The sequence below is a fragment of the Lineus longissimus genome, chromosome 17 (genome assembly GCF_910592395.1).
Source record: "Lineus longissimus chromosome 17, tnLinLong1.2, whole genome shotgun sequence".
NCBI lineage: Eukaryota > Metazoa > Nemertea > Pilidiophora > Heteronemertea > Lineidae > Lineus > Lineus longissimus.
The window spans coordinates 13,629,445-13,645,416 of record NC_088324.1 but is presented as its reverse complement, the minus strand read 5'-3'; the positions used below and the strand labels follow the sequence as shown (position 1 = coordinate 13,645,416).

General features: G+C 44.8%; 1 protein-coding gene across 1 annotated transcript; it reads right to left on the bottom strand.

Moving 5' to 3' along the window:
- Positions 1–284: 284 nt before the first annotated feature.
- On the bottom strand, positions 285–15,838 carry LOC135501034 (abnormal spindle-like microcephaly-associated protein homolog). The gene is made up of 20 exons (XM_064792753.1): positions 15,759–15,838; positions 14,971–15,526; positions 12,462–14,736; positions 12,082–12,198; positions 11,716–11,859; positions 11,150–11,454; positions 10,716–10,988; positions 10,343–10,518; positions 9,814–10,045; positions 9,110–9,536; positions 8,879–8,952; positions 8,570–8,770; positions 8,125–8,319; positions 3,678–7,841; positions 3,363–3,512; positions 3,005–3,196; positions 2,662–2,854; positions 2,240–2,394; positions 1,730–1,876; positions 285–1,295 (listed from the first exon to the last, which is right to left on the bottom strand). Exons 2-20 carry the CDS (start codon positions 15,472–15,474, stop codon positions 1,029–1,031), a joined length of 10,191 nt encoding a protein of 3,396 aa, XP_064648823.1. The 5' UTR covers positions 15,475–15,526; positions 15,759–15,838; the 3' UTR covers positions 285–1,028.
- Between the last annotated feature and the right edge of the window lie 134 nt (positions 15,839–15,972).

Genomic DNA, 15,972 nt, shown 5'->3' with positions numbered 1-15,972 from the left:
TGGTCGTTGTGCTCGATATATCACTTCCTGGCTGGCTGCAGAATGCTCCATCTGAGGGACCATCTCAGAAGTAATAGATTTTTTGATAAATGAGATTCTGGGATGTCCTTTTTTGGTCCTTGAACAATCCAGTTTCCAATCCTATGATATGAAGTGATGACCAAAGACTTCTCCCAGTCACAACATGGGTACCTCACCAATCAAGAGAAGCTTCTTAATTCCAAGTTTTTATTGATTCTGATTTTTTTCAATACACACAAAAAAAGATAGTATTCAATCATAATGTTTTATTCTTTCTCACAATGACTGACTTCTGTTCATTTCAGTGAGTACATGTACACATATTGTGCATGATTAATACAAACAGAATATTTGTCACTTGTTTCAAAACAGTAAACATTAAAGACATGGTTTTAGTAAGAAAGTATGCACATTCATAGATCTGATAATATCTTTTTAACACAAAAGATCTGTTTTGAAGTGTTCAAAGTGAGCATCTCTCAAAAAATGTCAAGGGCAAAAGCATAGACAACTAAAACTAGCTTATTCATATACACACTCTGGAATAATAAAACATGCTTTCTTAGAAACATAAAAAGACACCTTTGTCAAATACAAAACATTCAAAACGTCAACTACGGCAGAATTGCTTTTTTCTGTTCCGAAGAGTTGAATACAAAAACGGATCTCGATGTAAATACAAACAGAAATTCATGAAGTTGAAATGCATTTACAAAACATGGACAGTCAATTCTCATTCACATAACCCACATTCAAAATATAATTTCCACACTTAACTAAACCCTACAGAGGCAGTGCAGATGACATCAAATCTACATCATTGACCCACACAGCGCACTCTGTTGTTGGTATGATTCATTCACTTTCAGATAAGAAAATGCAAGAATCTCTCCAAGTAAAGTCAACACAATTCTCTTAGAAACACTTTCTAATGACACAATGCTTTCTTGAAGAGATTCTATCATACGGCATATCCAAGACTGACCATGTCTAAAACAGTCCACTATTCAAGACTTTGGTGCCAAATGTAACACATTCAGCACAAAGTTTATTGCCGGGAGAGGTTCTTTGATTTCCTTCATTTTGTTTTTACGTAACACCCAGAAGGGGCTCATCACCTTCGGCTGTTTGCAAGGAGTTGGGTGCAGCAGACTGTTGTTGGCGGCCATCTTGGATTTGATGACCTGCTGCCGTTCCTTCATCTTGTGTTTGCGGGTGGTGATTGCGTGGATGCTCAAGATCTTGTCTTTTAAAGTTTTGTTCTCGATAATCTCCTGAAAGTGAGAAGTACATTTATGAATATTTCAAAGAGAATGCTAACACTTTGATTCCTGATTATGAGCCGCAATGCAACTGACCATCACTTTGAGATAGGTGTAGCCTTGAAGATTAGACACAGGGCCGAGCAGGAGAATTGACAGGACAGGGTGTAGGTTCCTTCAGTAGCTTCCAACCCAAGTACTGCTATACTTAGCTCACCTGAACAGCAAATCAAGTCAGATCCTCCCTATCTTCCTTTTATGTCAGTCCTGAGCTAGGACTATCCCAATCATGTGCTTGTACTCAGCCCTTGGTAAAGATATGGATAATGCCTTTGGAATAGATGACCTGTGTCCCATAACCACTATGCCACTGATCTCCTCCTTTGAGGAAGAGGCCAGCTCTATTAAAAAGACTATACTTGTAAATCAATTAAGCGGCTCCCTACCTCTCTTCTATGCTTGTCTTGGGACAGGACTCCAAGGAGTGTACACGCCTTTGTGAAGATATTGCCTTTCCCCAGGAAGATCTGCATTTGGTGTATAATCGTATCAATGGCTCCCTCAACGCACACGCCATCTCTGGTTTTGTCATACTGTTGGAAAAGAGAAGGAAATGGTTTGAATCAAGTCATTTCTGAGAAAAGGTTCCCACATCACAAAATAAACCGTCCATTCATTATATACATGTACTTTAGATGGCCTTAACATCGATGAGTGTAGATTGTCCTCACAGGTTGACCTCAAGTGATGCACTGCAAGTCTAGCTTTTTGAAACACCACAGTGCCTCATACTGCCCGTGCTCCATCATTATCACTATCATAAGTACACAGTCGGATGGACCGTGTCAAGTAACTAGACTGGACCAGCCAACAAGTTCTGATGAAAGATCATGGTGACCATGTCCTGTTTGTGCTCAGTCAGGTATTGAAGTTGGTGACTTCGACAATGGTCTTACCTTGGCTAAGTTGAGCAAGATATCGAAAGTATATCTGATGAGTTCCATATGAGCCACGCTCCTGTTACAGCCGTTAATGAGCGTATAGAGTACCGGTACAGCGTTGTCTTCTACCATTCTTTCACAACAGCGGGGCGACAGACGCGTGGCAACCTCTGAAATGATAATATTCATCACTTTTTTGTCACTGACATTTGTTATGGTACAATTCCCAGCTTGGAGTAAGCAGTCAACGCTACGACTCGATAACTTTTTACACAATTGGGTGGAGGCATGTTAGGCAAAGAGTCTCGCAATGACCACGGACCTCATGATTGCTAGCCAAAGACCTAGGCACCAGAACACCCTGGCTCCTCTGTTGTATGCATGTGATTTGGAGGAGAACCCCACCTGTCTTGAACGCAATGACGGCAAAAACCTACCTAAGTGCATGAGTGCCTCCAAGATGGCTGCGAGCTGTCGACAGACCAGAAGATATTCCAGAGCAGATGTGGTACGGTTGCACAGCTTCTTGTCCTCTGTTGCCTCTCGGTTCGCCACGGCGATACGCTTCCGTGCTTGATGGATTTTGACATTCTTAATTCCGTTACGGAGCTTGTGTCCTCGGTACCATGCCTAAAAAGATTAGGAAATGATGGTTCAGATATTTATCTCGCACAGTTTCAACCATTCTTATTCTTTGAACTTTTAGTGTTGTGTCCAACAATAAGAAACAAATTCGACCATTAGTTCTTAAAATGTGAAAACAGGCCGGTCACAGCCTACCTGTATAAGGTTAGCCGATTTCATCCTCCTCTCCTTATTCTTCCGATCTCGCCATCTTCTGACCGCCGCCTGAATCTGAACTGCAGCCTGTTCTCGCCGCTTCAGCCACAGGCGTGCAGCAGCCTGGATCTTTAGGGCAGAGGCTCGTTTCTTTAGGAAGTGGAGTCTTTCAAGTCTGGCTCTCATCCAACCCTGGAATTAAAAATACACTCATTTTAATACAAGTTTTGAAAATATAGCTACTGGTTCAAAGATTTGTTGTACAATCTTCTATCTTTTGTCTCAGTTGTCACTACAGTGTACACCCATGACAAGAATGAAGTTGTCAAGCACTTGTCAATATTTTCGTCTAGCATACCTGTATTAGTAGCACACTGTGCATCCTCTCCTTGGCAAGCTTCAGCGCCCGGTGACGACAGAAGCATCGCTGTATTCGGACTGCAACAAGATTGTAATGAAGTACAGAGGCAACTCTCGTCAGATGCTCTGCTCGCAGTTTCATTTGCTCCTGAAAATTAGAAAGGAAAATAAAACTTATTATAGACATTTTCAGTGGTAGTAAGGGAGGTTCCACTGCACTTGGTTGCATTATCAATGTTGCTTTGCTCAGTAAACATGTATGAATTAATCAATTGATGACGTATTGAGTTCCTAATGGAGACAAGCAAATTACCTTGATTTCTTTCCTCGTCCGACATCCTCTGTACCAAGATTGGATGACCACGACAGCAGACGTCACTTTCCTGTACACGGCCCTCTGGATCCTTCCCCTCACTGCAGCCTGCATCCTGGTTACGAGGTTGACACATCCACGATAACACAGCTGCTCACGGTGCATCCTGAAGACAGACTGAATCAAGATTGCTGCCCGGATTCTTCTAACTCGATTCCTTGCCTGTCTTCCACGCCACAATGCCTGCAGGGAAATGGCAGCCATTTTCAGACTGGCAAATCTCAGACATTCTTCTCTTGCTTGAACACATGCTCTTCGTCTGCACTGAAGAAGCATGGCAGTACTTCTCAACCGCACAAATTCTCGTCTCTTCTGAAGAGACTGAACTCTAGCCTGCAAGTTTACAATCAAGACTCTAGATCTCATATATCTCCTACGGGCAATGAAGGCACGTACACTAGCTTGAATGGTAATCGCAGCGCCGACCGACACTAAAAAGTCCTTCTGCACTAAACGTGCCAACAGTGTGGCCCTCAAACGACGCTGTATGACCCGAGCAGCTGATTTCATTCTGATGAAAGCACGCCTTGCCAGGCACATCCTCCAGGTCGCCTGAATCTTCATCACAGCTTGTTGCTGTTTCTGATAGCTTGAACAACACCTGTGCATTTTCCACGAAGCTTGGATCTTTGTAGCAGCAGCCTGTCTCTGACTCGCTCTCTTTGCCAAAAATCTTCGGACAGCGACTTGAATTCTGCATGCGGCTCGTCGTATTCCTCGATACTGCCGTCTACATTCCTTTCCAACAACGTAATTCCTGTAGCCCTCTTGAATAACAACAACAGCTGTTTGCGTTTTCTTGTAAACAGTCTCTGCACGCCACATCCGGACACAAGCTTGAATCTTTACTGCAGCTTCCTTCATTTTCTGGAACCTAGACCGCTGAACATGGCCTCTGAATGCTGCCTGAATAAGGCAAGCAGACACCCTTTTTGAAACAAACTCCTCCCTTTCCCATTTCACAAGCAGACGACTGCGGAATGTTCTCTGGATGATGACAGCAGCTGATCTGCATGTCTTGTATCGCTGACAGGCCCGATGTGCTCTAAACCATGCCTGAATTCTGGTCGCTGCCCTGTGCATTTCCTTGACTTCCTTGCGTACTTGGTAGCCTCTGTACCAAGCTTGTATCGTCATCGCTGCACCTTTCAGAACCAAATAATCATACCTTTCATTTTGCATGACCAACAATGCCCTGTAATGTCTTTGTATTGTAACAGCAGCACTTCTAAACTCAACATACTGTGCCCTGGCCCTGTATCTCCTAAAGCTGGTTTGGATCTTCCGAGTTGCATCATGCTGCTGTTGCAAATCTCTCCTTGTGCTGTACCCTCTGAACAAAGCCTGAATGGAAACCACAGCAGTTCTCAACACCAGGTATCCATGTCTTTGGTGTCTTGTTACTAATAACGCCCGGTAATGGCGCTGGATGGTTAGAGCAGCATTTCTCCATGCAAGATACTGTTCCCTTGCCTGGTAGCTCCTGTAGAAGGTTTGGATCAATACAGCCGCATTGTACTGTCGCTTCAAACCTTTTCTTGTTGAGTAACCCTTGAAGCAAGCTTGGATCGTAATGGCTGCACCTTTCATGATCAGATATTCATACCGTCGCTGCTTCGTGGCCAATAATGCCCTGTGACGTCTTTGGATTGTGACCGCAGCTCTTCTGCAGGCAAGATAACGGCACTGAGTTCTGTAGCATCTGTAGTAAGCTTGAATCTTAACCGCCGCTTCGTGTTTCCACTGCAGATGTCTCCTCACCAGAAAGCCTTTGAAGCAGGCTTGAATTGTAATAGCTGCCCCTTTCATGATGAGATATTCATACCGCTGTTGTCGCGTCGCCAATAATGCCCTGTAATGCCTCTGTATCGAAATTGCACACATTTTGAGAATAAGATATTCCTTCTCAGCCTTGTATGACCTGAAGTAGGCCTGGATCGTGGTTGCAGCTTGATGTTGACGTTGCAAATGCCTTCGCATTCTGTGACCTCTGAGAGCAGCTTGAATCAAAATGGCTGCATGTTTCATCTGAAGGAACTCTGTTCTTTGCCTCTTCATTTGTAACGTCTGGCGTAACGTCTGCTGCAGGAACCACGCTGTCCGCTTCAAGGTAGTGTAACGTCTCTGAGCAGCATAAGACCGATACGCTGCCTGGACGATGACAGCTGCACAATTCTGCCCCATCAGACAGCGCCTAAGTAGGAAACCCCTGGCAACGGACTGAATCTTCACAGCAGCTGACCTCATAGCACAATACTCGTGGTGTTGCATCCGACTCAGTCGGAAACTTCTAAACCTTCGCTGTAACATTACAGCCACTGCCCTCAGCTTTTGATACTTTTTCTGTTGCTGGTTCCCTCTCAGGACACTCTGGATCTTGATGCAGGCTTCTCTTTTCTCCTGGTAAGTTCTTATCGCCAAATAACATCTTACGTGAGCTTGGATTCTGATGATGCTCTGTCGAAGTTGACAATACTCCTGTTCCTGCTTCCTGGAAGCAACGGTAGCCCTCCAGCGCCTTTGAACTGTAACTGTTGCATTCTTCACACCTTCATATCGTTCTTTGGCTTGTAAACAACGCACATATTTCTGTATTATGATGGCAGCAGACCTCATCTTTTGGAATTTAAGTCTGCATTGCCAGCCTCTAAAGTTGGCCTGGATTGTGGTAGTACTCCGTAAAACCTGTTCACAATTTCGCTTCTGTTGTCTAGCTACGATAACGGATCTGTAGCATCTCTGGATACTAACAGCTGCATTTCGCACACAAATATAACGTAATTTGGCTTGGTGACACCGTACATTTTTCTGTATACAAACAGCAGCAGACCGCTTGATCAGGAGACTCTTTCTGCACTGCCAACCTCTGAAGCTTGCCTGGATGGTCGCAGCAGCGTTCTTCATTCTCAAGAATTCGGTCTGACATGACTTTGTCAAGAGGAAACTGCGGTATGAGTTCTGTATGATGATGCAAGCGGCCCTCCTGCGCAGGAATTCACAACGCTCTTTCACCATTCTAAAGTAAGACTGGATAACAAGAGCGCTTGAACGGATGTTGCAATACTCTTGGCGAATGACGTGGCCTCTCCATGCCGCCTGGATTGTTATAGCAGCACCCTTCTGGATATTGAACACAAGCCATTGTTGGTACCCAAGACGTTGAGCCGAGTAGCGCTCCTCGATCACTCGGACTGCCTCCTTCATCTTGAGGTATCTTCGTCTGGAAATATTACTTCTCACAACAGCTTGGAGTCTGATCACAGTCCTGAGCAGACGTTCATATGCCTTTCTAGCCATGTAGCCTCGGAATGCTGCTTGCAACGTCACAGCTGCATTTACATTATTGACAAATGCCTCCCTACAAACTCTCTGCAACTTGAGAGCATTGAACTTCTCTTGAATCACGAGGGCTGCCCATTTCATTCGATGGTAACTTCTGACTGCAACATGTCTCCTGTAGCATGCTTGAATCATAACGGCAGCATGTCTTTTCCTGAGGAAGGCAAGTCGGTCCCGATGCATCCTGTAAGTGGCTTGGATAAGAACAACTGCACGCACTTTTGTTTCCAAATGCTTGGCCAACCAACTGCGCACTTTCGTCTGTATTGTGACTACTGCATTCTTCATCAGGACAAACTCTTCCCTCATTTCTCGGCCAGCTCTCACAGCACGATACCATTGCTGAATCTTGTAGGCAGCAATTTTCATCCTCCAGAAATCCATCTGGGCTCGATTCTTCCTTGCGAATGCCTGCAGCGTAACTGCAGCCCATCTCATTCTGGCAAAGCGAACAACCGCACAATGACCTCGCCACCAACTCTGAATCAGGACAGCAGCCCTTTGCTGCGTTGCATACTTCCTAGCCCAATGCTGTCTCAGAGCCGTCTGTATTACCAATGCTGCGTTACACATCTGAAGGAAGTGTTCCCTCTGTTGCAGCATGGCACACCTAGCACGGTACTGCTCTTGTATGATGGTTGCAGCAGTGCTCTGTCTAAGGAGTTGTTGCCTTGCCCAGTACCCTCTCCAAGTGGACTGTATCCTGATACTGGCTGCAACTGATTGCTTGTACTTCTTCTTCGTCAGGTAGGATCGGAAGTACGTCTGAAAATAATCAACAAAAGCACAAGTGTGAATAGTTTTTCAGAAAGAAATAAACAAAAACTTGTGACTGTGCCATGCCCCCAAGTGGATTCAGTTTATAGCCTCATTATTATCACCTGGGAGACTTTTATTCGGCTTTATAGAAAAGGTGAAGGAAGCACAAATATCCTAACTCAAAACAAACTTGTTGTGCTTCACCAACAGGGCACGTCGTTTCAGCTCAGCAACCACCCTTGGGAAGTCTCAATGTACACAGCCTCTCTTGTCAAGGCTTACAACCTACCTGAATGCAACATGCAGCCATCGTCTGCTTTGCCAACAGAGCACGCTGCTTCTGCTCAGCAATCAACTTGCGTATTCTGTATCCTCGCCAGACGGCCTGAAGTCTGATGACAGCACGACCCTCCAGGATTGCTCTCTTCCTAGTGTAGTACAACTTCCAAGCTTTCTGGATGGTGATGATAGCCTGCAGTTTGACCTGAAATATAACATTTCAATCATTACAAAACGACATACACTTATCTCAAGTGACAGCTGACAGCCAACTGATGGGTGAAAAACAGAGCTCCTGGAGAGACAAAACTAGCATTGTCAGACAGTTACCTTCTCGAAGAAATAGCAAGTAGTTGTACTGGGATGGAACTCAAGAACACAGGCGTGAAAAATGTTGATGTTACTTTCTAAAATTGATCCACAGCTGTAGGTTTTTTGTTGTTTGCTTCACATACCCGATTATGCTTGATCTTGCTATGAAGCCAATACTTCCTCCACGCAGCTTGGATGGTTCTGGCTGCCCTTGCCTCCTCCCGGATGTCAAGCAAACGCGCGCACAGGTACGACACATATGTGATCACCACTTTCTCATCTGGGATGGTATTGGACATGTCTGTTGATTTCACCATGATGGGAACACCGCCGAGCTCTGAAACCTGGAGAGACGAAGAATTTGCTGGTAAAATTTCTATTTGACACATACATGTCGAACTTAACTTCATATGACTTCAACCAGTGTTCCAAATCACAGGAGTATAACTTACAGAATCATAAAGGACTTTGAAGTTCTCCTTCTCATTCGCCAGCAACTCACTGTAGATGGTTGGCTTCCCGGTACCTGAAGAAATGATAAGAGCTTTTCAGTAACGAAAATTTTCCAAACAGGGTTTCCCCAATATTATTAGAAGGCTGTTCTGTTCCCATTGAGGCATATTTATCATTAGGTACTCAACTTTCTGTTAAGTTGAGTCCATGACTTTGTTTTCCATACTTACTTGGACTGAATGTTCCAGCCCATGGTGCATCACCATCCAAACTCTCGTCTCCGCTCTCATCCTGGTCTTGATCTCTCTGGCCGTGGGTCAACATCGTCTGGTGGTTGATGTTACGAGACGGTAGCATACCTGGGTGGTAGTGATGGACGATATAGCAGAGGGCACGTCCGTCGGAGAAAGACACCGTGAAATTCTCAACCGATACGCCATAATAGGCACAGACAGCTTTGCACCATTTCAACAAGAGATTCAGCCGCTCACTCCGGAAGTACAGTTCCTGTTCAGCTGCATCTTGATCCCGGGGAAGGCCAAGGTACCGTGATTCTAAGTCGTCGCTGACCTTTGCAAGGTCACGTTGGATTCTGAAGTTGTTCTGAAGGAATGCAATTTCCTCTCGGAGTTGTCTTTCATCAATCAACAAATCGACCTGAAAACGTGGAAGTCGAATAAGAATGATCAAGGTGTTCAATTTCGGTTTGAGTTTTAGTTTGAGGCCTTGTTCTCAGCAAGAGGTTATTATCTACAGTTTGCTTTGAAGTTTCAAACAAAAATAGCTTGATAGTGGAAAACCTTTTCAATTTTCATCAGTTGAATCTAAGACTGAGACGAGATTTTTTAACCGATTATGAACTGTACCAGTGCAGTGTAAAGTAAACATGATTGTATTTGAGACAATCACTGACATCTTTTCTTAATCAGCCTACCTGAAACTTGAAGATCAACTGCCACAGGACCCCGAGGGTCTTCTCCCTGTGTCCATCCACGACGTCCCGTGGCACGACCCGACCACCCCGCAGACCTTCCAGCTCTACACCACGGGTGGTTAGCTCCTTAAAGGCGACTTCGACATTGTGTATCTTCTGAAGACGACTGATAGCTGGAGCACGGAGGCTTTTTGACAGTTGCCAGTTTTGGGTCAACATCTCAACAACCCTCCTGAAAATACAAAGCTTTTTTTACAAATAGGAATGTTTGATAAACTGCAGGAGTCAAATGATGTGGCATGAATCAATACAATAGCTTTTCTACAGCACTCATTCTAAGTCAGTATCAGTTCATTACAAGTCAGTACCCGGTCATTTTGAGTTGAAGTTTGCTACCATTTTGGCCTCCACAGAGTGAGAGGTCCTGTTCTAGTGAGGAGGCTACAAATAGGCCCACGCTCTACCACTATTCTTGCAATATTCCCCTGAAGTCACATCCCAGTGGGATTCAAAACGATGAGAAACTTACGTCAATCTGAGGCCATCCCTCAAATCCAGGGCCAAGTTTGTCACAGCAAAGTCGTACTCCTCTAAGGCAGTTTGGACGTGAGACACATTGTACCTCAGGTAACTGAGATGCTTGGTAAGGTCTCCCTCTCCACTTAGGTAATCTTTGTTGAACTGGATCAAGAGATCCCGACTTGTCTGGAAAGGAAGGACAAATAGAGCTTCAGCCAAATTTTAATTACGGGTAGAACCATTTGGGAATGACATGCTGTGTGTTGTCCTCTAAAGCGAGGTGTCATGACAGTCATACGGGAGGGTGTCCTGCTGGCACAGCTGCCTGTCATAAGAGGTTCCATTTTTACTTGGATCATGCAGCTGCTTAGCTTATCATTTACCTTGAAATCAGCATCCTTACAAAAGAGGCAAGGATTATGGTCAATGAGACGGCGCTGCTTTGCTTGATCCAGGAAAAACACCAGCATCAGAAACTTCTTCAACGTGAACTTTGCCAGCATCTCCTCGTAGCCTTCTCGGAAGAGATGTGGTACTGTTGGATGGGCGTATTCCTTGGCGATGTCTGGGTTCTCCAACATTCGGGTGAAAACGAAGCGAGAGAGGCCAACAACGTCAGTGGTCTTCTGAATTGGGAGGATCTCTCCATAGATTGTCTGGAAGGACAAAAGTTGATATTGAGTGGTGAAAGATCTGAGTTCCTAGTCAATCCATCTAATTTGGAGCAGCATTTGATTGTTGGCTGCCAAGTACAGTATAGAAGCATGTACAGCAGTCAACAAAAAGATACATTATGACCAATGTAAAACCAACCCACCTCTAAACCGATCCTGAGCCACAGGGGATTGTAAGACAACACCATATCAAGGATTCGCTGCTTGATGCCAAGATCAGCCCTCAGCTTCCTATCCTTTCTCACTGCCAATCTCCCACCTTCGATCTCTCGCTCAACCTTCTGAATGACAGTCACTATCGCATCAGACTGGAACAGCCGACAAGCAGCCCGGCGCAGGTTGTTCAGTTTACGGCGAGCTGTGTATGCACGGAATGACAGGACTTCTTTTGTTGGCGCGAGCTTGTCATTGTATTTCATGGGGTCAACGCAAAGTTTACTTGCATCAACTGAAAGAGAGAGTCATACGTGATGACTAACAAAACCTGGAGAATACATCTAGTTTAAACCTCAAGAGATTAAGTTCTAGAGTAACATGGGGCTATCTGCCTCCAACTCATTTCACACCAAGAGATCAAATGCAACTTTTTCTGCTTGTTTGATACTTGAGTCTGCTGTTTGAAATAACATTAAAATCATGCCCAGGCAATCTGAATGGACTGACACCATGAATGGCAAGATGTGCAAACTCTCCAAGGAGATGTACCCACCCTTTTGTTTTGTAGCCTCTGTATCATCTAGCGGAGTCAGAATGAAGTTCAACCAGCGGGTAAAGCCCCGTTCCTGTTTCTCGATCCATCTTTCATCGTAGTACATGTTCTTGGAGGCGAATGGCATTGGATGTTTTGGAAGAACTGGATAATGAAGATGAACATTCTAAGGGTACTATTTTTACTGTTTGTTCCTCACATCACTCTAAAACCTCATTCTCGGCAGACCATTTTCAATAAGGTATTGAACAATGGAAAGGGGAAGGCAACCTCCAGCTAGGCTCTTAATACATGTCGTCATAAATCAAGTTTGATGCTGGAATACACTATTCAGATGATAAATAAGATGATTGAGGCTCTTCTTACCAGTTTCAGACTTCCTATTCAACACCAGTCTTCCCTGGGCGACACCCTTCACGGGTCCTCTGACTCTGATGCTAGTTGTCTTAGGTTTATCATGGACCGTTTTCTTTTTTCCAGCAGCTGTAAGATGAAAGGTTGACCATAATCTACTGGTAGTTATTACTTGTTTACTAAAGTGGATCAATTTGCTTAAAGCGCAAAGTTACAGTGGAGTGGGAAGCAAAATATTGAGAGGAACATATCTTGTGGTGCAACTTTTTCCTTTGATATATCTTACTCATCACCTATACACCAAACCAGATGCCAGAATGATAACAGCTCTAACAAACAACATAGAGCACTACCTTTGCAAGGTAACCAAGTAAAGAATCGACAAGACTCACCAGCTATTCTCAACTGCTCTGTACGCGTAAGTTTACGCCCATTCGGAGATGGAACCTTCTGCGTTTCTTCAGCCAGCTCCTTCTTCATCTTCTTGACGACCGGGCCTTTCTTTGAAAGCGGACTGCTCTCTCGTTTGCCAGGGCTTTTCTTAGGTGCTGGCTTTGGATTTACTGACCGTCTGGGTCGAATTGGACTGGCAACGGGGACACTAGCAGTTTGCACCTTAGTGAATCCATGCCTAGTGTTACGTTTGCGCTCAGAGACAACCATGTCTGACTTCGCAACATCACTTCGACATGTATTTACAGCTTTCTTGGGCGGTGGTTGCCAATTTTTCCTAGATACGGGTGCAAATGAGTTCTCCTGACTAACTGATGACTCAGTCACAGACTTCTCCTCAGAATTACCTGATGACGAACTGAAAATACTCTCATCATGGAGTGACTGTGGCACGATTGTCTCCTCGAAGGTGTCAGGTTCCGATTCATCTTCCTGCACAGCACCAGGGAACAACCTCTTGCAGGAGTTGGCCCCATTTGGTTTCAGGACTGACGGCTTGTCCTTGGTGACCGTCATACGTCGTATGAGAAGATCAGGGGTGTGCGGAATCTCCAGGCTGGCTGGATTCAGCTGGGAGGGGCTGATGAAGATTTCCCTCCTCTCGGTGGTTGGAGATGGACAGAACAGTCTCGCAGAAATACCACAATCTTCAGGAGATTTTACAGTGTTCTCATATGGTTTCCGAGATAGCGCAAATTTTGACTCTTTCGTAACAGTTCCACTATTCACAAGTTTATGTCCAAAATCGACGCTAAGCCTTGGCATACAAGATCCCTTTGGACTATGCATAGGGAAGTTTGTACCAATAGTGAAGAGAGGTTTGGGGCTACATTTACATGGAGACTGTGGAGGAGATGCAGGTACACCAAGCGACAGACGACCTTGTACACAAGTTTTGACCGTCTCCAACTGCTTCACCATGACGTTGTGTGGGATACTGGAACCAAGGACTGCATCAGGACTTGGAACCTGGCTTGAGGGTGGTGCATCAGAGTGACGCAAATTTCCCACACTCTCCTTAAGGAAGGAGTTTGGTGTCACAGGCACGTAACAGAGGACTCCATCAGGACTTTGAACCTGGCTTGAGTGTGGTGCATCAGAGTGACGCAAATTTCCCACACTCTCCTTAAGGAAGGAGTTTGGTGTCACAGGCATGTAACGGAGGACTCCATCAGGACTTGGAACCTGGCTCGAGGGTGGTGCACCGGAGTGACGCAAATTTCCCGCGCTCTCCCTGAGGAAGGAATTGGGAGTCACTGGCGTGCAATCAGTGATTCGACCAGACACATTTCCCGATTCTGAATCTGCAACTGATACACACAAATCTGAGGAAGAAATGTCACCTTTTGAATGTCTCAGCATGAGGGAATCCTCAAACTCATTCAATTCAGACGTCTCAGACTTTGGAGACTGGACATCCTGGGGAAAACTCTCTGAACTATCCACCACCTGGGGCGTACAGTCAATGCCGCTCTCTTCTGAGGTCTCCACACTTTCAGGGGACATTTCCAGCTTTTTCCGCTGTTTGGGACTGATGGTCAACTGCAAGGCTTTAGTGTAGGTCAAAGATCTCCTCATGGAACGAGGGGTGTACAGAGAGCGGACATTTTCTTTCAAAACAGGGGTCTCACATTCGGTCTCCTCATCTCCAAACATAATAGAAAGTTCCTCGATTTTGATCTCTGGGACATTGACTTCTTCAACTTTTGGTTCTGATTGTCTCTCAACACTCGCCAGAGGTTGAACAACAGCAAATGTTTCCCGCCCAATTGAAGGTGGATCGGACAGCGTAGCTACTTGTACAAAAGTCTCCCTGTTTGTATCAATCCCAGAAGGCACGCAAGATACTTCTTGAGTGTCTAGAGCTGGATGCAAATCAAAGCAGCCCGTTTTGGCTTCTCCCTGCATTAGGCTCTTCTGTACTAGATGCAGATCTTTGTCTACTTCTCGATGATCTGAGACAAAATCATCTGATTTGCGACCGGACAATCTGTGCACTTGGCTCGCACGGACTTTGGTACCCGAAACCCTGGGTCTTCGCTTTGGGGTCTCCATCGAAGGCTCTGATCTTGATCGCATCACATTTTGAACTGATCTTAGAACATGCTGAGGTCCCCTGTCCGTTGGTTTTTTCATGCCTTTAACACTTGCGACAGCTTTGCTCCGAACTGGATGAGATTGGACTTTCTGAAATGGTGCTTTCCATGCCTTCCTCTGAAATAAGACCAAAATCAAAATTGTCAAAATTAACATAGTTTTGTGTTTTTTACAAGTGGCAAAAAGCTACAGGGTGTAATCAGTGCAATGTTTTCAGCAATGGTTGACGCATTAATGCATTATCGAAATTCTCGTGCTCTTTAAATTTCCTTTTGACAGTGTATTTATGAAAACATAATGGCTCCCCCAATCGTCCAAGTATTTTACTGACAGAATTATATAGATACCAACCTTTCTGGGTTTAGGAGGATCAACTGCTGATCCAAACAAGTAAGCCTGCAGCCTGAAGACACTGTTGATCTGAAACAACACCATCTCTCTGCAATTCTGCTCGCTCATAGGAGTCCATGAAATCACCAGGTGGACCTCCCTTTCTGGGCCAACCATAAACCTTGTAAAGTCAACATAGAAGTCTTTCTTGAATGGAAACTTTTCGATCAAAACCTCCTGTTCATAATCATGCGGATTGCGCAAGATTAATGTTTTGGATTTCGACTTCCCGGGTCTCATTTTTCCAAAGTCCATTCGCGGAGGATTCGTAAAATGTGACAAAACCAGTAGGTCAGCTTCCTCTTCTTCCGGTTCAGTTGGTTCCACTGGGTTATTCCTCTCACATTTGATTTCCATGGCAAGCATGGATGTCCGACCAGGAGTGAACCATGACCGTCGTCCCTTCTTCCTGGAGCTAGGAGTCGGCAGTTCGGCACTGGGTGGCCGATTTTCAAAGTCTGTCATCTCGAAATGTCTTCTCAAACTGATTTTAGAACACTTCAAGGTCTTCCATCATCTGTGAATAGACAGAATAAGGGAAATGGAATAACTTGACTAGCCTATCACTAATTGACTAAACAAGGCCGTTGAGCACTAGTGTAGTGTCAGTAGGCCTAGTGACTTCAATGTCTTCATGACTTACGCCGCGCCTACGCTCTGCAACCACGGAATCTCATGCCAGTGGTCATTTTGATCTTCAGTTCATTCAGAAAATGTATCGAGTTACGCTATAAAGCAAAAATGCATACCTACGGATTAATCTCTTCTTTTACAAATATCAAAATCGGAGTTATTTCAAGCAAAACCTGCTCATGTTGCTTCACCGTTGTTTACGGATCCAAATTTCGAACGTTTCTGAGGAGGAACCTATCACATCCAAGCTTTCAACTTGCCTTTAAATTTGTAGCCAATGGGGTTCCATCGTACAAATGGGGGAATTAGTTGTGGTCGTCGTTACGATCT

Bases quoted from the DNA above. Each gene is read 5' to 3' on its own strand.
- LOC135501034 (XM_064792753.1), bottom strand. From the start codon at position 15,474: ATGACAGACTTTGAAAATCGGCCACCCAGTGCCGAACTGCCGACTCCT. The intron at 12,199-12,461 runs GTGAGTCTTGTC...TTCATCTTACAG, and splicing joins AGAGCAGTTGAGAATAGCTG to CTGCTGGAAAAAAGAAAACG. The intron at 3,513-3,677 runs GTAATTTGCTTG...TCTAATTTTCAG, and splicing joins GGACGAGGAAAGAAATCAAG to GAGCAAATGAAACTGCGAGC.